The 22648-nt window shown below is 37.7% G+C and overlaps 1 protein-coding gene across 1 annotated transcript in view; it reads right to left on the bottom strand.

Moving 5' to 3' along the window:
• col6a1 (collagen, type VI, alpha 1) overlaps positions 1-22648 on the bottom strand; it is a 42526-nt gene that overhangs the window by 16783 nt on the left and 3095 nt on the right. The window contains exons 3-24 of the mRNA XM_067387942.1: positions 20821-21021; positions 20566-20725; positions 19587-19700; positions 19082-19102; positions 18964-18984; positions 18833-18877; positions 18664-18717; positions 14093-14137; positions 13959-13985; positions 13806-13832; positions 13680-13724; positions 11698-11751; positions 10772-10834; positions 9956-10018; positions 9732-9785; positions 9577-9612; positions 9356-9418; positions 7765-7827; positions 2241-2303; positions 2087-2149; positions 1956-2006; positions 1824-1859 (exon numbers count right to left, since the gene is read on the bottom strand). Coding sequence (XP_067244043.1) covers positions 1824-1859; positions 1956-2006; positions 2087-2149; positions 2241-2303; positions 7765-7827; positions 9356-9418; positions 9577-9612; positions 9732-9785; positions 9956-10018; positions 10772-10834; positions 11698-11751; positions 13680-13724; positions 13806-13832; positions 13959-13985; positions 14093-14137; positions 18664-18717; positions 18833-18877; positions 18964-18984; positions 19082-19102; positions 19587-19700; positions 20566-20725; positions 20821-21021 — 1369 coding nt within the window. The remainder of the gene's footprint in view (positions 1-1823; positions 1860-1955; positions 2007-2086; positions 2150-2240; positions 2304-7764; positions 7828-9355; positions 9419-9576; positions 9613-9731; positions 9786-9955; positions 10019-10771; positions 10835-11697; positions 11752-13679; positions 13725-13805; positions 13833-13958; positions 13986-14092; positions 14138-18663; positions 18718-18832; positions 18878-18963; positions 18985-19081; positions 19103-19586; positions 19701-20565; positions 20726-20820; positions 21022-22648) is intronic.

Genomic DNA, 22648 nt, shown 5'->3' with positions numbered 1-22648 from the left:
ACGTTACTACATGTACTTACTCTAGTAATAATAGTAAATTATGCATAATTACAACTAACCAAACCCTAACCCTAACTGTAACTCTATAGTAAGTACATGTAGTTAATTAATAATACTCAGTACTTATTTGAGTAATTACAATGTAACTACAGCACTGTAAAATAAAGTGTAATCAAATACTTAAACATGCACAGATATAATAGTTTGAGAGTGCAGGGAGATCTGATTACATAATTCGCAATGATTTATAAGAGTGGGAGGTTCCTACTATCTTGCTAATGGATCGTTCTTCAGGATTATGGTTCTTAGTAGGAATGATTTATTTGTTTGTTTAATTTAAATGACCTGGGGTCTCATTTATAAAGCGTGCAGTAAAACGCCAGTTCCCACGCAAAGGTTGTGATCTATAAAAAACAAACTTGACGAGAGAATGTGTGCACCTTTAAGCAATCTTTGAGCTGTGTGTACGCACATTCTGGAGACAAAGGGAATAGGCGACACCGATGGTGAGCTGAGGGACTGACGGCAGATGAAGGAAAACCACTTTAAATCCTCATTATGAGTCATAATCATAAGCACAGTGTATGTTCACAATAACAGTTTAAATAAATAAAAGAATGATCTTGCATGGAAACTCACGTTTTCATTTTGATAGACATATTTACATTAATATTACGCTTTCACTAATGGCGATAAGCACTGAAATTACATTACGCAGTCATTATGAAGAAGTTAAACAAACGTGATATGAATTCAGATAGTAGATGTGCTACTTTAGATCACTTTTCCTGTGATCTAAAGTACTTCTTACTGTATAACCGCAGCTGCAGGAGGTGTTGATGTCGTGTGAAGGATCTTTAAACAATTACCACTGTATTTGAAGGATATAATTTGAGGAAAACGGTAAGATTTGCACTTTTCCTTTTTAAAATACTTCAGTGAAGCGCCGAGAAAGACAGTTGTGTTTACACTGCAATAAATAAGTAGGCCTATCCGTTTCCACTAAAAATATAGCCTATGAACTTCCTAAAAGATATGTTCACCTTATCAGCAAAACTGCATACATTTGATTCAAACTGTTTAAAACAATTAAAATACTATAGTGGTCAACATTTGAAGTGGATTAAAACCTTTCATCAAAGTTGTCCTAAAACCTTCTTCTTAGGAAAAGAAGAACTTCTTAGTTCTTAAGACAACTTTGATGAACTTTTTTGATCCACTTCAAATGTTGACTACTGTTTTTGGCCAGTGGAAATGATTGAATCAACTGTATTCTAAAACCTTTAGTATTTAATACAATTTAGTTTTTATGCATATTTTGTTATATTTATTCTAAAACATAAGAGTATTGGATGATTTTTAGCAATAGCAGTATTGTGTATGACACAAATGTTAACCGTGGTGTCACGTGGATGGGAATATGTATGGAAATGATATGCAGATGAGGTTATGCATAGTAAAACTAGGTGTCATAAGCACCATATATGGAGGAGACAGGGTGGAGATGCACGTACACACAATCTTCCGCTGACTGGGATTTATAAAGGGATTTGTGCGCAGGATCTGGTGTAGGCATGGTTTTATAAATCTGATTTTTTTACGCGTACGTACGCTTTTAGGATGAAATCTACGCAAAGTTTTATAAATGAGACCTCTGTAGCTTTTACAGAAGCATATATCATAATTTAACAAATCAAAAGTGTTATTTATTATCATTCAATATCAGTTTCTCAGTGCAAAAAATGAATGGGGATTTTACTTCTGGAACACTAGTGTTGGGTTCTATTGAAAGAGATATCTTCTGTAAGGTTCAGGATACTCACAGGTACTCCTGGATCTCCCCTGGGACCAGGATAACCCTAAAATGATACGAAACATGCACATAAACACTATAGATACTCCACCGAATATGATTTTTGAGGGCAAAATGTTTAACCAATTGAGAGGTACTCTACCTGGAAACCGTGGCAACCCTCAGTTCCATTTCCTGGTGGTCCATCTTCACCCTGAGCAGGTAAAAAACTTTGTTACAGCCACGGATAACTGCCTTTGGTTAGTTAAAACTAGATCTGAAAATCTAACTCACTCTCTCTCCTATTAGGCCTCTGTCTCCTGGGGCCCCTTTGATTCCTCTGACCCCTTTAGATCCCTAAAGCACAAAAATTCAACATAGGAAATCAGTCGTAGATGCAACGATAGATCAGGGTGAAAGGAAATTAAGACTGGTTAACATTACCCACCTCTGGCCCAGCAGGACCCTCGTCGCCACGATAACCTGGTGCCCCTGCCCTTCCTGGCTCACCCTGTTGGAAATGGGAAATTATATTCCTGAAGACATTTGAATATATAAGCATCCCACTGTTGGGGGAAAAAAAATCCAAAACACTTAAACCAGCCTAAACTAGTTTTCTGGTTTATTCTCCTAGTCTAACCAGCTGAAAAGCAGCCAACAAAACTGACCAAAACAAATTTTCAAATTTAATGTGAAATTATAATTGAGTGAAGAAAGAGACCACAGAAGAGACAATTCTCAGATATATGAATATATATATTGAGGGTCTGATTCTCACTATTAACTAGCTGCTTATTAGCATGCATATTCCTAGGATATTGGCTGTTTATTAGTACTTATAAAGCATATATTAATGCTTATTCTGCATGACTATATTCTAAGTCCCTTAATCCTACAAAAAACCTAAACTAAAGTGTGACCATACACTGCGTTCCAAATTATTATGCAAGTGACATATCAGTAAGATTTCAGTACAATAAACATTCAGATTTTAGTTTTTCTAAGAAAATGTTTGTTTGTTTATTTATCCATGTCTTTTTAGATAACTGGTATCAATCTCAGACAAAATAATTTGCCAGATCTATGGAAACCCAACTAATACTGTGTGAAACTGAATGGAGATTATTGAATTATCATAAGATTTGTGAGTGATTTGGAGTACAGCAGATCTCGGTCAGATAAAGGCTTATTAATGAAAGTTCCTATCAAAAAAACATAATTGCATTAAAAGAGCAGCTATAAAAAAGCCAGTGTTGAGCAGCAAACAGGTATTTGAAGCTTCTGGTGTCTCTGGAGTCTCAAGAAGCTCTCCCTGCATGCTAGCAGTTGTGCGTAAAGATGCATTTCAGCCACTCCAAACCAAACCTCACAAAGAGAAATGTTTACAGTGGGTTTAGAAATAAATGAAGACTCATTTTTAAATAGTTTTATTCACTGACTAATGCCGTACTACAGTGGATGGTCTAAATGGATGGATTTCTGGATGGTTGGTGAATGGCCACCACGTTCCAACAAGACTGTGACGTCAGCAAAGAGCTGGCGGGTGATAATTTGGGCTGGAATATTGGGAAGTGAGATGGAAGGTCCCTATAGGGCCTCTGAGGGTATTAAAATGACTTTTGAGGAGTTCATAACTGGCCTTTTTCAGCTATCGTCTAAAAAGGAGGATAGTGCATAGTACAATGCACTATTGTACAATGCACTATGCACTATCCCATGCTGCAAAAAACACCACGGCAATAAAACTGTTTGAAAATGTATTTTTACACCCACTGTAGATGTTTCTCTTTGTGAGGTTTGGTTTGGAGTGGCAAAAATGCATCTTTACGCACAACTACCAGCCTGCATGGAGAGCTTCTTGAGACTCCAGAGACACTAGCAGCTTCAAATACCTGTTTGCTGCTCAACACTGGCTTTTTTATAGCTGCCCTTTTAATACAATACATTTTTTTGACAGGAACTTTCCTTAATAAGCCTTTATCTGACTGAGTTCTGCTGTGCTCTAAATCACTCACAAATCTTATGTTAATTCGATAATCTCCATTCAGTTTCACACAATATTAGTTGTTTTCATGCCTTTTGCACAACATTGCACCATTTCATGCTTTTCATCTTCAGAAAGATCTTTCTTCCTCCCCATATTGCATGAGAACTATGACTTGCTTAATAATGTGGAACAATCTCTAAGTAGGGTTTCCATAGACCTGGCAAATGATTTTGTCTGAGATTGATACCAGTTATTTAAAAAGACATGGATAAATAAAAAAACAAACATTTTCTTAGAAAAACTAAAATCTGAATGTTTATTGTACTGAAATCCTACTGATATGTCAATTGCATAATAATTTGGAACGCAGTGTATATATATATATATATATATATATATGGGTGGTTCTGCAACTACGGGCACTTTTAAGTCCCAGTAGTGAAATTTAAGGTTTATGTTAAAATTTGTTATCTAAAGCTTCATAATTATAAACACAGTGTCATTACAGACCTTGACTTAAAAAATAATGACTGAATAATATAATTTAATGAAAAATTATGAAGCATTTAAAGGTCCAAAAACCATTTTTGCTCATGTCCCACACCTGTGGTTTCAGAGCTGAGATGTGTAAAATTAGCTAATTCTTTTACAATATGACATTATTTCAAATGAATTAGTTTAAAATAAATGTTACTTTACACCATCTTACAAATCTTTTTTTGTTTACTAATCATTTATATGATTTTTTAAATCTAAATACACCTGTCCCACACTTTTGAGTCCTTACCGCAACACTGAAAAAAGACTCTTAAAATGACATTTGTTCAAAGCCAAACAAATCTAGTTTCTATGGAAACAGAAATTAGCATGTGAGCACATGGCTTACAGATTAGGCCACCCCCATTAGTTCACTCACAAAATCCAGAAAACTAAGACCATCTTTTCTCTCTCTCTATATATATATGCCATTACTGACCTATCAGAAATATATTCCAAAAGCTGTGTAATAACAAACTGTAGTAACATTCAGTAGTCTCATTCAAAGGAGGAGAATAAAAGTCACCTAAGAGTCAAGGGTGTAGACACTGAAGACAGAGAGCCATTCATGACAACATAACCACATATTGGAATCATACAGTTATCTAATGTTTAGCTTTTTTCTGGCCTTGGAGATCTGAGTCATCAACTAAAAATATACTTTTGGTAAATGACTCAGTAAAAAATTGGTTATTTTTTTTGATATACTGTAGCATTACATTTCCAAACGCGAAATCTGACACATGGTCGAATTAAATCGGTAAAAAAGCAGGCTTTGAGAAGGTAGTGGCTCATGACTTCAGAAACCCATCCAGATTTCCACCTATTTGAACACTTGGTTCTTTCCCATCCCACCCACTCAACTCTACTGGAAAATAACTCTGCCAGGACAAAACCAATAAAAAAGGAAAAGCTAAAACTCATGATTCGCTGGTAAGCACAAAAGCTGCGTATCTGGGATAGTGGCGGTTCTCGCTATTTGCTAATGAAGTCTATGTGAGAGCGTAAAGGGCTTATACAAACGGCTGTTTTTGAGAAACAACAGATGACTTTGAGAAAACCATGAATGTGAGGAACCATTTTGCACGCACATGCTCTAAACACAGGAAATTTAGAGTCCTGAGAGGCATCGGAAATTTGTTGTCCTGCTCGCAGTTGGCCTGACAGTTTACAAGTGCTTTAGAGACAAATCAAGTGCTGACAGAACTAGTATGCATGGAGCTCTGTGGTGCAGCTGGTGATGTTGTAAGCCTCAAGAATCCAAGGCTGAAATCTCAGCAGATTAGCTTGTTTCAGCTGGGAAATCAGGTCTGGCATATACTGTATATATCACTCACAATGTCCTTCTTAAACCATCCAAGCCATTTGTTTGAGACAAAAAATTTAGCTGTTTATTCTTAATTTATCTGAGCAGGAGATGCATTAAATAAAATATAAAATATTATACCACCAAACTCTTTATTTCTGGCCAAATTTGTCCATTGGCCTCTGTCAATCATGGCCTTCTAACCATCCCTATATACTGATTGTCTTCATCACTCTGTCTTCTCTCCACCAATAAGCTGCTGTGTGATGGGCGTTCTGGCACAATATGGCTGCCATCGCAGGTGGATGCTGCACATTGGTGGTGGTTGTTGAGGAGCGTCATGTCATGTCTTGTTTTGGTTTTGTTTCATGTTCACGGTTTTTGGTTTGTTTTCATAGTTATGCTTTGTTTGTTTTGCCATGTGTTGTATCATGTGATTCCATTGCCCTCATGTGTTCATGTCATGTGCTTCCCCTGTCTAATGTGTCATGTTCTGATTGGTTGTCATTGTCATGTGATTTCAGTTCTGTCTTGCCATTGGTCCTCTGTCTTCATTGTTCACAGGTGTTCCTTGTTTTGTTATTAGTCTCCCTGTATAAATAGCCCTCATGTTCTATTGTAATCTTGTCCCTGATTAAAGAAAACCTACTTCAACTGACATCACTGACTGGCCAAGTTAGTGGTTAAACTGTATAGCTAGCTCATTTCACAGCTGAAAAGTGCTTAAAAACTTTCTAAAATCAGCCAAAAGTCTGGCCAAGCTGGTTAAGACCAGCTAAGACCACCAAAAGAGTTTTTTTGTGAAGTACCTATGATATTAGTGAAATAGCTGGCACTTTTTAATTTTTTTTTAAATAATTTAATTCAAATTAATTCTATTTATTTATTTATTTAATAAGCGGCGTGCTAAGTTGCATAATTAACAGTCAGACAGGCATTATTGCAAAATAATTTAGAGTAATATAAGACCCCTCTGCTTTGTGTTGGGACCTACTTTTTATGTCATAATTTCTATCATAATTATGAATTTTTAGCATCATTTTTTATTTGCAATTTTTTTAAAGTAATGGGCTTCTAAAGAGTCTTAAATTATTGGTTATGTGTACTATGAACATGTCACGTTCTCAGTCACATTCTGTTTGTTTTGGTTTTCATCTGTCACATGTGCTCCTTTGTTCCGTTTTCCCGCCACAATCTATCACCATGGACATTAACTAGATCATTCACAGCTGTACGTCATTTTAGTTAATCATCTGTATATTTAAGTTCCTGTCTTCCCTAAGTCCGGTCTCGTATGCCTTGTGTTGTGTTGCGTTCCTGCCTGTACCTGTTGGATTTCCTAAGTAAAGACTTATTTGAACTTAATCTTCTTTGTCGTGCGTTCCTGCGCGAGCAACACGTTACAGAACATGTATTCCATTGCTTTTCTAAACTCTTTATAATTTACAAGAGGACACATACAAATAGTGCTCTTTAATTTAAAATAATCTATGTTGTATTATGTGATTATGGCCTGGATGGAGGAACTTAATGAGTTTCAGTCACTCAGTCGACCATACATCCTAAAATGACATCATCTTTTACTTCACATAGTGTAAGATATTTCTGTCAGGGAAGAACATTTGTTTGTGTTTGAGTATTGAAACACATCTGTTGAACTGTATCTGCTGCTCAGGTTTGAACTTGCCTGGTCGTTCTAACAACGTCCATCTGGAGTCCATCTGACCTTGAGAACTTGTATATCTTTTGTTCTTTCTCCTCCCACTGCCAAAACCATCACAAATGGCGGAACCACTGGACGTATGTCTTTGTTCCTCAAGTTACTTTCTAACACAGCCCAGAGGTCCAATGATTTCAGAGGGCCTCTCAGAATGCCTGTGTCCTGAGGTCATAAGCTTTCATCCTTGTTCAAGTTCTAGTGAAAGGTCTTATGTCTTACATACTACACAGTTCTGCAATGTATAATTTTGGACTAACATTTAAAGGAAGTGGATAAATGTATAAAGATGATAAAATGATCAAGGTTAGTGATTTGAACTCCTGCAATGTCTCAGTTCAGCCAGGGTACTGCTAAAGGACTTTACACAATCTTACATACTCAAAATCTGCTATAAACTACTCATGATGGTTTTTGTCACTCACCGGGTCTCCATTTGGCCCTGATGATCCCTCACGTCCTTGCTCACCCCGGGGCCCAGGTTCACCCTGTCAGAGTTAAAAATCCACTTTAACTTCAGTTGTATCAAGTTTGTTTCATAACTGATGAACTTTGCAACAATGACATTGTTATTGAGCTAAACAATGAACCAAATAATGACACTATTATCTTCTGTTTAGCTGCTTTACAGCTAAAATTGTATTTGTTTCATAATTGAAGAACTTTGATTTTTTTTCTGGTTATTAATGTGAAGCTGGCTGCTTCGAAACAATCTGTACTGCAAAGCGCTATATAAATAAAGGTGACTTGACGCTATTTTTGCACTATATAAATAAAGGTGATTATTTTCTTGTTGGTTGCATAAACGCTAAAGGCTTAAGTTGTCAAAGTAATTTACAGAACAGAACATGCACAATTAATACGTAATGAATTGAAACAGAAATGATGTACATCTGTGCATATATTATATGTCAGATATGTTTAACTTATGAAAATGTGTATTTGGTTAACAAGAGAGTCACCAGAGCCATTTCACTCATTATTTAAATGAAATAAAAACTGTGAAAAGATGTCTTTCAACATTGCCTTTTTCACTTGGAAATCCACATAATTATTGTTTTTAACTCTTTTTTTTTTTTTTTTTAGTTGCTAGCCAGTGCCAGCATTTTTTTTTTTTTATCATTTTCACAAAACTGATAAAAATGCGGATAAGTTTGACAAAAAAAATGTTTTTGTCAAAGAATACATCCGGATCGGATTCAGAGTGATATTCAAAACATAGGTAACCCCTCCATTTCTACTCACCCCGCTTTGAGCAGGATTCGAACCGGCGCTTCTGGTATGGGAGTGGGCACTAACAAGGACGCTAAAGGCCGCAACCTCTAGCCGCAGTCATTAGTGCGCCTCTTGAGGCCAGGGGAGTGAGGTTTACACAGCTGTTATTAGCTGGCCCAGTTACACTCACCCCCCCAAACCTCGCTCCCACCCGGGTCACGGCACCAATGTAACCCCTTCGGTTCTACTCGCCCTGCTCCAAGCGGGATTCGAACATCTTCTATGCTTCTTTTTCACTTGTTTTTGGATCCGGAGATTCTGTACACTTTCAGAAGATGCATAATAGTGCCCCCGTGAAAAGTTGGATTGCCGGGAAAAACTCATCAATGGCAGGGGGAGCGTTGGGTTAAAGATGATGGAAAATCTTGTCAATGATGAGGAAAGAGTTAAGTAAAATGGCTTGCGAATGTTATTTCAAGTTGCGTTTAAATTATTATGAGGGTTTTAACATTGTGTTTGGAAAGGATGCATTGTGGGATATTTTTCCGGTATTGTATCCGCCTTATTTCGCAATGCGAATGTAAGCTATTTTCTGTGAATGTGCGAGTTTACCAATTCATTAACAGTAAAACTATGTGAACTACAAACCAGCGTGTTGATAAATGTGACAATAAATTAAAATAATATGATAAGAAATACCAGTTGGCATTATCAAGCAGCATAACGAACTGTTTTTGTACAGCTAAAATAATTGGAAGTGGCCGTCCCTGTTCTTAGATTAAAAATAAGGTGGATACTCACAGGCTCGCCTCTGGGCCCTCTGTTACCACGGGAACCTTGTTCACCTTTCTCACCAGCTGTGCCCTGCAACAGAAAAACACATCCGTTCAGACCACCTGCATATCTTTAATCTCACATGCAAAAATACAAAAAGAACCACATTTGCAAAGTGCGTAAATCACAACCATTCACATTACAAGCTACAAGAAGAGAAGTATATATATATATATATGTTTGATTACTCTGTCTCCTCTTGGGCCATCAGGTCCTGGTGGTCCCTGAAAACGGAAGTGGAAGAAACCATTAGATAACACAATTGAGATTTATCACGCATAAATATACTGCATGTGTAGAATACAAGTCTTTTAAAAAGTGAAAAAAGCATAAAAACACTTACATCGTCTCCTCTCTCGCCTTTATCACCATTAGCACCACGAGGACCCCTGTCTCCCTAAAACAACAAGCACTGGGATTGTAAATAGGCCAATGACCTTTGAAAACTAGTTATACTGCAAAGACCCATACTGTATAAAGTCAAACACCACCAGTAGTGAAACAGAACTAACCTATATTGTTACATAAAAATCATGACATAACAAACATCAAAATGTTCCTCAATACCTTGGTGCCTGAAGGTCCGTAGTTTCCAGGTCTTCCTGGTTCACCATCTTTGCCAGGATCTCCCTGAAAGCAAGAAACAAACCCCTCATATATGTTTCTAAGTTTAATTATGTTTTACTGCTGGAAATTACTCATAAGAAGCAAATATCACAAATTATATCTCTCTAAGACAGAAATGAGGATAAATGGAGAGTTTTTGCTCAAGTCTTCTCAGATGTTTCTACTGCGAAAAAGATCCAATAATTTCACGTCTCCTGAGATAATTTCTCAAATTGTGCACAGATTTGCCAAAATAAAGTCTGCAATCAAAAGTCAGAGATCTCAGTATGAAGCCTATATTTTTCATGAAATGCTCCCAAAGCAAGATTTTTTTTAACTTTTATTCAGCAGGAATGCATTAAATTGATCAAAAGTGAAAGTCACAGTGAAGACTTGTATTGAACATTCTATTCATCAAAGAATTCAAATGGATAATGGTTTCCACAAAAACAGCACAGCTGTTTTCAGTTATGCTAATAATAAGAAATGTTTCTTGAGCACCAAATCAGCATATTAGAATGATTTCTGAAGGATCATGTGACACGAGACTGGAGTGATAATGCCGAAAATTCAGCTTTGCCAACACAGGAATAAATTACATTTTAAAATATATTGAAATTAAAACAGTTATTTTGAATTGTAAAAATATTATATTAAGATATTTAAAATATGTTTGATTAATTATACATTTACATACTGAGAGCTCATTGCTGTCTGATCATGCTCTAAATTTTGAATCAACATTTTATGAAATGCAGACTCATTTTCATCCCTTACTCTTTCTCCTTTGCGTCCATATTGGCCGGGGTCTCCTTTAGGACCTGGTTCTCCTTGCAAGCCCTAAAATATGAAATAAAAAGGCTTATTTATGAAGAAAGAAGAAGAATATACAACCATATATATCCTAGTTTTCGTTTAATATATTCTTTACTACAAAATGTAAACAAAGTACAAACACTCTGCGAGTTCTGAGAGCAGCTTGGATGTCAAATATGGTAAATGTTTGGCAGCTCAAGAGGCAAACATCCCCTGTTCTGGTCTCCAGATGCAGGCTGAGAGGAAACAGCTGCTCATAAAACTGACTGACACATCAAGCAGCCAATGAGCACTGCTCAAAGGGGCGGAAACATCTGAGGTGTCCTACTGAGCTGATGTTTTATAGGAGAATGATATCCATCTTCTCATCCAATTAGATTCTGATATCTAAACATGTGGATCTATATTTTGGGACAATCTCAAATGCATCTGGATCAAAGTAATATGATGTGAACATGCAAACATGATAGCTGATATACAGTTCATAAACAAGCAAAACCCCTGTAAACACTTAACAGTCTCAAGTAAGAAACCTGATTTATAAACATACATATGCCAGTGTAAATCCCCACCCTATGTGCTTGCCAAAATAACCATATATGGTGCTTACAATGTGTGTTTTTATTAAGCATGACCTCATCTACATATTATCTCCATATGCATATTGCCATCAACAAATGTGAAACTAATGCATTTAACAGTAAAAGAAACTAAAAAAATAGAGGATGATACAGATTGTACATGTTTATTATTATATTTCAAAGCATTTAACTTAGTTACCAGAATATTAAACTTAATTTAACATGTAAGTAAATGTGGTCTATTAACCAGTCACTCTGTACTGATCATTACTTGACATCTTTTTGAGAGGCAACAGTTATACTTACATCTGGCCCCGGTGACCCTTTGCAGCCTGGAAGGCCAGCAAATCCCGGCTCGCCCTATGAAATATAATATAAACACACAAAACATAAACACATAACTCTTCTTCATGGTGGAAGTCGATCACCTCGAACCGCATTTAATTATCTCGAGGGTGACATCACATGAAGAAACACAAAGCAAAAAGATATTTCAAAACAAGTCTGCATGCAATATAGAGCCTGAAAATAACAACAGAAAGAGATGCATGTCATAAATCACACCATGATAAAGTTTTACTGTGAGTTGAGATGTATTATGTGCAGATGGGGGAATGAAGACAAGGGACAGTGATTTGTTGAGTGGAAAATACCCTGGAAAGAGAACTAATTGAGGATCAAAACAACCCAAGGATGAGGACAAAGTCAAGTCAAGAGTCAGAGACAAGACTAGGCTGTTTTCCCCAAGGGCAGGCACACTTACGTAAAAAGAGCACACAAAGCAGAAACGGAATTAAACTGTCAGACAAACAAGACAGATAGCCATGCAATGTTTTATTATGTTCACATACTGTTAACCTGAAATCTGATATAGGATGCCAGAGAAAGCAGCACAGGAAGATGGGAGAAAATCTAAAATCAGTGTATCAAAAACAAACTGCAATTTTATAAGTATTACTTTAGGAGTATTTCACCCAAAAATATTACGGATGCGCGATATATCGGCCATCATATCGGTATTGGCTGATATATGTTCATTTTTAGTGTTATCTTTATCAGCCTGATAAAGAAAATTTGGCCGATATATTAAAGCTGATAAATAATGGATTATTTCCTTCAGCTGAGACACTTCAGATGTGCACTGTGCTCCATTATGGTTTTGACTTGCTTGAAATATGATTGAAATCACTTCAAGTTAAGTGCAATGTCAGTGCAACTTCAAGTCTGTCATTAAGGCTACATAATAATATAATGAGAACATTATAATTGCGTGTTTGGGGCTTTTAATGGTGAGACTTTTGTTTTTGTAATCAGGCTCTCAAAAATTATATAAAAATTTGATTTAGATTTATCTGCCAATATATTGGTTATCGGTCAATATATTGGTTAACAGCTTTCAAATATAAAGAATTATGAGTTATCGGTATCAGTCAAAATTTTCAAATCGGTGCATCCCTAAAAATATTTAATTCATTTATTCACCCTCATGTCATTTCAAACCTGATTAATTTTTATACTTTTGTGGAACACAAAAGGAGATAGTTTGCAGAACATTCATGCTGCCCTTTTCTGCACAATGATAGTGAATTTAGACAAAAGAGAAAATATATGATATACCGTACAATTTCTGCACTGTGTATTCTAAGTCTTCTAATAGTCATGTGATAGCTTTGTATAACGAACATCAAAATGTAAATCTTAATTTTTTTTTAAATCTAATTTGTATTCAGATACATTATAGTTTGACATCAGTAACATGAAAAATGCATGTCTTGTGACCAGTCGCCAGGCGAGTGAATATAAATGAACACGAATAACAAATAAGATTTGAAAACTATGGCGAATTTTCAGACTTAACCAAATTTTCGGTCTTGTCTCTTTAAAATTTAGTCATACGCTCTTAAAAATTAAGGTTCCTTATTCACGTAGAACCTCCATCCATGGAAACTTTCCTTTGCACAAAAGGTTCTTTATAGTGTGAAAAGTTCCTTCCGCTTTTGACATTTTCCTCACACTAAGGAAAAAAATGGGGTCACACTTTATTTTGAATAGAGTATTAGTATTAGTAGCATTTTTGTCAAACTTTTATGGTGTCTTTTAATAATTTTTAGAGCTTGACAGTTCTAAACTCCATTCGCTCTCAATATAAAGAAAACAGCAGCAAACATTGTGCAAAAATTCTCTTTTTGTGTTCCATGGAGGAAGAAAAATGATACAGGTTTGATAAATGTTGACAGAATTCCACCTTTAAAATTATGTTTTGTGTCATATAAGAATAGGACACCTACCTTACGTCCATCGCTGCCATCAAGACCATGGGCACCTTTGTCTCCCTAAATGTAAGATTGGGATTCAATTAAACATGATACACTGGTAAGACATACATAATTAAAGATAATGATATATAAGCTCACCTTGAAGCCTTTATGACCTCTATCTCCCTGCAGAACAAATAAGAGTGTATCAGTGACATTTTGCAGTTCAAAAATTAATTATGAGATAAAATATGGAATGTGCTTTTAATAAAAATTTCCATTGAATCAGCAAGGAAGCTGTGTCTCTTTTACCTTATCGCCTCTTATTCCTTGATCTCCCTGGAAGAAAAGGAAAACAGTATAGATAATCATTTCAGCAAGAGTGTACAAATCAACTCTAATATAAACAGAATGTAAATATTTGTGAGAGAGAGCGGAAGACAGACCTTCATTCCTTGGTAACCGACTGGACCGGGATCACCAGCATTTCCCTAATAGGAGAAGTAGAGGAAAGAAACATCAAACAGAGTGCCAAAAAGAGTTTTGCAATGTGGTTGTGGTATAAAAAACGAATACAGAGACATTTGTTAAAATGGCCGCCCCCTCGACCCCTATTAGGATCATTCCTAGTGACAATATTAACTGGCCTCAAGTAAGAATAAACAAGGATAAAGGTGGGATAAAGTCATCAAGATAGTATCTTGAAGGAAACAATTCCTAAAGGGCCTTTTAGAGTCAACTGTATGCTGTAATTATTGTTTTGTCTACAAAATCAACATTTGCGGTACAATGCTGTTTAATAGCTTAGCTGGATGTTTTGGATTGTGCGTGCTTGTTTTATGATCCTTGTAAGGGACAAAATATCCAAAAACATCCTTACAAACAAAGAAAAACTGCACATGTGGCAGACAGGAAGCCCACCAACAAATTCAGAGAAAAATCTAATTTTGACAGGTCACTGAAATTGTAACAGCTGTAGAAGATGAAAGACGCTGGACCTCGGGGTCAGTCGAGGGTTTTGCTTTGATTGGATGATCAACAGAGAGATCCGGGGACACATGGAAACTTTATTAGACACAATGATCTCATAGCCATGTGAAAAATATTAATCAAGCACCTTAATAGGCATAAATGATTGACTTTTTACCTGACAGCTGTTTATTTTAACTTAAGGTGTGGTCACATTTACTGTTCTTTAGCAAATTTACGCAGGCAAAATCCTGTCATTTCCATTGCGTAATATTTGAATCCACATGATCAGGAGTTTGGTGTGAGTGCGAAAGATTTCCCCCATGAAGATTTCACAACAGGTTCAAGTTGGTCACACAGATTTGCTGTGTTGACTGAAAGTGGTTCTTTGTGAGCTGTGCTTCATCGCTACACTGGCAATGGACCTTCTTGGCAGTGAAATTTTGCTAATATGACTGCACCTATAAGGCCAGCTTGCACCAACACAAACCTTCCTATAGTGCTAAAAAACTACTGTCAGGATTTACTAAAGACATGCAGTGAAAGTTTAGCGATAAAAAGGAATGGATACAGTTATTTTTTGCAGCTGACCTTTTGCACTTTTGTAGGAGTTTCTTTTTCAGACGCATATTTATGGGAGGAGGGTATTTAAAGGCGCAGAATCATTGAACACTGATGATATTTGAATTCAACCCAAACAAACACACCCCTTCCTTCAATGCTCAGCTCCCAAAATGCATGAACATGCAATGCAAGACTGCATGTCTCTTTATAACAGTTGAAGCTAAGCAAAATAAAGCTTCTCGAAAAATAAAATGAAGATGGCGAACGAGTATATACAAGCAAGAGTTCGTCGTAAAGGCTGATTTGTACTTCTGCGACGGACCTATGCCGGAGCCTCTGCACCGTAGGCTATGCGCCTGTTTTCATTTATACTTCTGTGTCATTGTCCGCGTCGACATGCATGCAGACCACTAGTAGGCAGTGTCCGCGGTCATGTTGAGTATCAAAACAAAAGCTGAAGAAGAAGCAGCTTGTCATGTACGTTGTCAGAGAAGCTTACATAAAGAAACGGCAGAGAAGCGGCAAACAGGTAACGACTTTTGTTGCAGTTTGACTGCATGTGTCCCCTGAAACAGAGCGTTTTTCATCCCTATGGAACTTAAAAGTGCTCGCTCTTCTTCGAGTGCTCCATGCCAGTTTTTTGACCTGAGGGAAGGGTTGTAGCAGACCAATCACGGCGCTTGCAGTCCGCATAGAATTTCTTTCAGTGATACTCCTCTGACCTTTTCTCTTTTGTAATGTCTCTCAGCCATCTCTCTTTCAACAATCTTTCTTCAAATCTCCCTCTTGCTCACTCCTTCCCCATCATGAGTGGACACGCCCCCTACTGCTGATTGGCTACAAGTTTGTTGTGGTGCTCGATCCACCAGAGTTTTTCAGAAATCACTTACTGCACCTTTAAATGAATCTTGCAATGCTATTTACTAAGGTAAGTAAATATACCTTTATTTAACATCAAAAAAGCATGTCTTTGTCATGAGCCAGGTTTGAGTGTGTCTGTGTTTTCGGGTCTTTTTCCCTTCACTGCTCATCTTTGATTCGTTTCAGCTGGTCCTCATTGCCGCTCGCGTTCGCGCTCTCGCATTCGCACCTGTTCTGTGTATGTGTTGATTGCGCTGCCTACTTCTCCCTGTTTGTGGCGAGCAAGACGGGCGAGAGCCATGAGGGAACGGCGCGAGGCTGGTGACACGAGAGTTAACGAGCTCCACCTGCGAGGCGCACCGGCCTTGAGTCTCTCACGGAGGAGCTCCGGGAGCATAAAAGGAGGCGCGATGACAGTGAAGGACGAGAGAGGACCAGGCCTGGATATTAGTTTATGTTTTATTATGTTTGTGTGGCATTACTTTCGTTTTGTATCTGTTTATTTTGGAATTAAAGTTGTTGAACGTTCGCCGGTTCCTGCCTCCTTCTTCCCGTACATACGAACTGTGTTACATTGGTGCCGAAACCCGGGAGGAAGGAGGGACATGCTGTCGGAGAGCCCTCGTTGCTGAGGGGGAGTGAAGTCCGCGAGAGGCTGCCCGAGGCGGTGGTGCTGGAGCCTTGTGACAGGTGGGACTGAGACCCCGATGCCGTACACCTGGGATGAGGTGGGGTGGCTGCCGTCCAGGAGGGAGCGATGGGGGAATGTGGTGAGCAGGGCAGGCGAGAGCTGTGAGGGAACGGCGCGAGGCCGGTGACGCGAGAGTTAACGGGCTACACCTGTGAGGCGCACCATGAGGCCTTGAGTCTCTCACGGAGGAGCTCCGGGAGCATAAAAGGAGGAGGGACAACAGTGAAGGACAAGAGAGGACCAGGCCTGGATATTATTTTATGTTTTATTATGTTTGTGTCGCCGGCAGACATTCGCGAGGGTCTGCCGGGATTACTTTAGTTTTGTATCTGTTTATTTTGGAATTAAAGTTGTTGAACGTTCGCCGGTTCCCGCCTCCTTCTTCCCGTACATACGAACTGTGTTACACTGTTCTTTGTTCGTGTCTGTGTTGGGTGATTGTTTATTGTTGGTGTGATGAGCTATCACAGTTGCTCTTGTTGTAACGCTCTTCGTGTGTGTGTTAGCAGTAACAGTCACAGTCTCAGTCCCAGTCCCAGTCCCAGAGCCTTCATCTGTTCCTGCATTCGTGGTCCGTCTGTTAGAGACTCCTTTCAGCAGGCCTGCTTTTGTCCATCTACCGGCCTAGGTCATCTCCACCAGCCATCTGAGACACTCCAGCAGGACCACTGAGCTACAGTTGATCTGGGACTTATTTCGGGAAGCTTAGGTCTGAACTTCTCCAGTTCACTGAACTGAAGTTCTCCAGCTGCAGTGTGCTGTTGATCTTGTTCTGTTTTGTTTTGAGACCCCACAAATACTGTGAACATTCTCTTTTGCCTCTAGGTCTTCTGCAGTCACACGATAGTCTTAACCCATTTTGAGTTTGATATGATTGCGTCTCTTCTTTAATTTGTGCATTGTCAGTCGATCGTTTGCAGAATTTCACCTCCAGTCGGTGCATTCATGGGATAGCGGTCTCATGCTAATTTGCCATTTAGTAAGTCTGGTCTTTAGTATACTGATAGATGTGAGTTATGACATCTAACTTCGGACATCTAACAAAATCTCATGACCCCTTCACTATCATTATAAAGCTTGGAAGAGCCAGGATGTATTTTATTATCTGATTGTGTTCGTCTGAAAGAATATAGTCACATACACCTAGGATGTCTTGAGGGTGAGTAAATCATGGGATAATTTTAAGATTAATCAGAGTATATTGTATGTATATTTTTCATTACGAATACCTTTTTTTAATGCAATATATATGTGTTATATGAAAAACCATAGTCTTGTAAAGCATAACATCTAGTTCTTTTGTATGTCTCTACATATAGCAGAATGACAATAAAGCTCAATTTTGCCCTTCGCCGGGAGTTTGATTGACAAGCGATCTAGCCAATCATAATGCCGGATCTGCTATTTTGTCCGACAAAGCAGTCAGGAGTTAGATGATTAACCTCGGTGGACTTGAACTTGAAAAATGGTGTGTACTGACGTCTTTCCGGGTTTGAAACAACATTCTTTCTCATGTTCATTCATGTTTATATGATTCTATAAATTAACTAGTAGGAAGAGATGATCGGTTCACAAGCCGCTTGAGATGAGGCGCTACAGCGATCTGTCACGACATATTAAAGAGCCACAAAACAGTTTTTATTGTTCGCATTTCTTAAAAAATTACACAATTTGAAAGCTGGGACTTTGTTTCATATCATAAGTAACCTGCTCTGTCTTGTCTGTCGACGTGTTGTCAGTATTCTCTTTGCTCCATGATGTATTTTTCACTCTGTGTGGCGTGACAGTGCCTTGGCTTGTCGGAAAAAGCAACAGTAACTAAGGGGGGCGGGTCTTTGTGAAGGGTCAACTGACTTAACTTGACACCCACAAACACCCACTATCATTTCTGAAAGGACATTTATCTAGCAAAAACAGATAGCAGATGCTTACCGGAGAGCCAACATCTCCTTTCTCTCCTGGCATGCCTGGTCTTCCGGTCTCTCCCTGCAGGAAAAGGAAAGGTTAGGCCACAGACCGTGCTGAGAGTGAATTAAACATGAACATATGTGGATGGATGGAGGGGCAACATAAAGACTTATTTCATTTTATTAATACTCACTCTTTGTCCTGGGTCTCCAGGGGGTCCCTGAGGGCCTCCAGGGGCCTGTGAAAATTATGCATGAAACAGTTAGAAACAGAAAATATACATACCGATTTGTTTAAATGAGTTAGACAAGTAAAATTACTTACGTTGCAGTCAAAGGAACAGCACTGAAGGAAAGATTTATAAGACAAAATTAATTTCGTAATGTACAGTATAAAAAAGTATTGTATATAAATATGCAAAAGCTATGGGAAAGCAACATACCACATCCTTTGTTTCGTTTGTCTAGAATGAAAAGAAAAAAAGGGAAGAGGACAACATTAGAAAAATCACACACACCACTGGCATGAGCTCAAATGTTACAATGGCTGCCATTATTGATGGCGCACAGATAAAGAAAGTTCAGTGGGTTGGATATCATGTGTTTATAGAAATCTGTATTAATAAATAAATAATTGAATGCATTTAGCCTATATACTAGAAATGATTTTAGCACTATACACTACTGTTCAAACACTGTGGGTCGGTACAATTTTTTAACATTTTTAAAAAAAAAACTATCTTATGCTCACCAAGGCTGCATTTATTTGATCAAAAACACAGAAAAAAGCGTAATATAATAATAAAACATGCAATTCCAAGCAGTTTCTTAATTTTTTTTTCTTTGGGTAAATCAATTCTGTATGTGTTTGGATCAGTCTGACTCATAAATCCACAGGAAAATCATGTAAACATCCTTGTTGTGGTGAGTTTGTGTTACGACACTCACAATCATGTTGATGATGGAGCGTATTGTGCCCAGCTGTGTGGAGCGGGAGTTGTCTGCAGCGGTGAAGTTCTGTCTGTAGTTCGCATCTGTGGCAATGACAGACAGTCTGGTGTCCTGGGAAGAAGAAAAAGAAAATGATACATTATGGCTAGTCCAAAAACATCTGCATGATAAAAAAAAAGTCTCTTTCTCACAATAAGTATCACATTTTGTGTAAGTCTGACCAGACTTTTGACCAACGGCATAAAGTCTACTCTACATTGCTGCTTATTATGGGTGCACAGGAAAAAAACATATGATTTACTGCTAAGTGGTGCTTTTTATATAGTTTACTTGCTATTAAGTGTTTGAAATAAAAATCTTGGCAACACTTAGCCCACTTAGACATTATACTAACTGTAAGAAACATAACATAATATTAGTAGTCTGGCTGTATAATATTTTGATGGTCCCCCAACTGAAATTCTACTGACTATAAGCAACTTTTTATGTACATGTCAACTTATTGAAATTCTACTAAGCCAAACCCTAACCAAACAGTCTAATAAGAGTATTATACTCTAATTAGTTGACATGTAGTAGCAAAGTTACTTAAAAGTTAGTAGAATATCTAAAGTGGACAATATTTAAAATCTTAAATATCTTTCAAACTATCTTGCAAACTATTGGCAAAAATGGTAGTCTAAGCACATATTGTAGGAACTATGAATGAAATGCAAACCTTTTATATGTAATAAAACATTTTAGATGTTTAAGTGAAGCGCACATTCATTCCCTGAAATTGTAAAGCCAGCCAATCAGATTGAAGCACTTGTCTGTTTTGAGTATAATATACATCAAGCAGTTTGGAGGATGAGTTTATATTTCATGCAAAATGGTCTACAATCATACAGCATCTACTTAAAAAGTCTTTGTATGCATCAATTATATGCATGTCAGAAAACATAATGCACTGTAATTCAGATCCAAGTAGCAGTACCTCCTGGTCAGGTGAGACGGCCACAGCGAACACTTTGATGGCATGTTGTCGTGCTTCATTGGCCGCCTCCTGGATCCCACCACATGGCTCTTTGTAGCCGGTCACAGGGTGACCATCCGTGACCACCACAATGTATTTATTCTCATGATAGTGAGAGCCACTGCAAGTAGATGTATTGCATGCTATGTTACATGTAATAGCTATTTGTAAAATCTCCTATTTTAAAAGTTTCAAAAAATGGCAAAATTGACATACGCTCGGAGCAGCTCAGAGATACCCTCCTTGATGGCACAGTCGGTGTACGTTCCTTTGCCTATGTATTTGATTTTGTCTATGGCAGCCTTCAGGTCGATGCGTTTTGTGTTGAGGTCAACTAATTCCATCACCAGCTCGATGTCGTCACTGTAGTGCAGCGCTCCTGAGTTCCACGTCACATCACGATCACAAGGTTGTCGCCTGGCAACAACATAATCAAATTACATTTGTAGCAAAGCACTGAAGTAAAAATTTATGTTGTTAAAGGTGCACACAATTCGAAAAAATACTTATCATCAATGACAATGCACTTAAAAAAAGTAAATAATATAATTTGACCTGGTCATGTGATCTCAATATGGCAGCCAACATAGAGGGATCTACCCATGTGTAAAATAAATATGCATTGTCTAGACCTGGTATACTCTGTGTGCCTTTAAAAGGGTTAGTTCACCAAAAAATGAAAATTCTGTCATTAATTTCTCACCCTAATGTTGTTCCAAACCTATAAGGCTTCCATTCATTTTCTGAGCACAAATGAAGATCTTTTTGATGAAATCTAAGAGCTACATAGACAGCTACGCAACTGAAACTTTGACACTTCAAAAAGTTCATAAAGAGATCGTAAAACTAAATCAATATGAATTGAGCAATTTAGTCCAAATTTTCTGAAGGGACTTGATCACTTTATATGATGAACAGATTCAATTTAGGCTTTTATTCACATAAACATTCATCAACTCACACATCAGTTGTGGTAAACAGAAGCTCAAGCATGTTCGCTTGACGTGTACGAACCAATGAGGTTCCTTCTCGTGTGTTACGCAGCACGTTTGAGCTTTTGCAAGAGGTTTGTTTTTGTGCTTCAAGTAGGTTCGGTTGAGCTTCTGTTTATGTTTGCTGATCAATGTTTATATGTGAATAAAAGCCTAAATTCAATCTGTTCATCATATAAAGTGATCGAGTCTCTTCAGAAAATTTGGACTAAACCACTCAATTCATATTGATTAGTTTTATGATCTCTTTATGAACTTTTTGAATCATCAAATTTTCAGTTGCATAGCTGTCTATGGAGGGACAGAAAGCTCTCAGAGTTCATCAAAAGATGAACGAAAGTCTAGGTTCGGAACGACATAAGGATGAGTAATTAATGGCGGAATTTTCTTTTTTGGGTGAACTAACCCTTTAAAGGGGACCTATTATGCCATTTTATTAAGCCCCTCCTTCCGAAAAACACAATTTGCTCTGATAGGTTGGCTGATAGGTGTGTTGTCATTGGTCAACCACTTAAAGCATAGACACAGAGTGACACGCGTCATAATCTGAAAACCACGCCCACCGGGGAGAAAAACAATCCAACCGTCTCCATTGACTTTGTATTTCGTGAGGCTACCTCCTTGTCATTTCTGACTTATAACAAAAAACAGAACAAGGTCTAAAAGCTGCTGTGTGACAAGGTGTACAGAAAACAAGCTAAAAAAAAAAAGAACCAAAAACCCAGAAGTTTTTATAAGCTGTCGACCCAAAAAACAAGCGTTTAAAGGGATAGTTCACCCAAAAATGAAAATTTGATGTTTATCTGCTTACCCCCAGTGCATCCAAGATGTAGGTGACTTTTTTTCTTCAGTCGGACGCAAATTATGATTTTTAACTGCAACCGCTGCCGTCTGTCAGTCAAATAATAGCAGTAGATGGGAACTTCAACTATAACAGTAAATAAAACTTGCTTAGACAAATCAAAATTAAACCCTGTGGCTCGTGACGACACATTAATGTCCTAAGACACGAAACGATCGGTTTGTGCGAGAAACCGAACATTATTTATATA

The sequence above is a fragment of the Chanodichthys erythropterus genome, chromosome 6, assembly GCF_024489055.1.
Source record: "Chanodichthys erythropterus isolate Z2021 chromosome 6, ASM2448905v1, whole genome shotgun sequence".
Lineage (NCBI taxonomy): Eukaryota > Metazoa > Chordata > Actinopteri > Cypriniformes > Xenocyprididae > Chanodichthys > Chanodichthys erythropterus.
The sequence above is the reverse complement of the archived record's forward strand: the minus strand, read 5'-3'. Positions and strand labels throughout refer to the sequence as shown.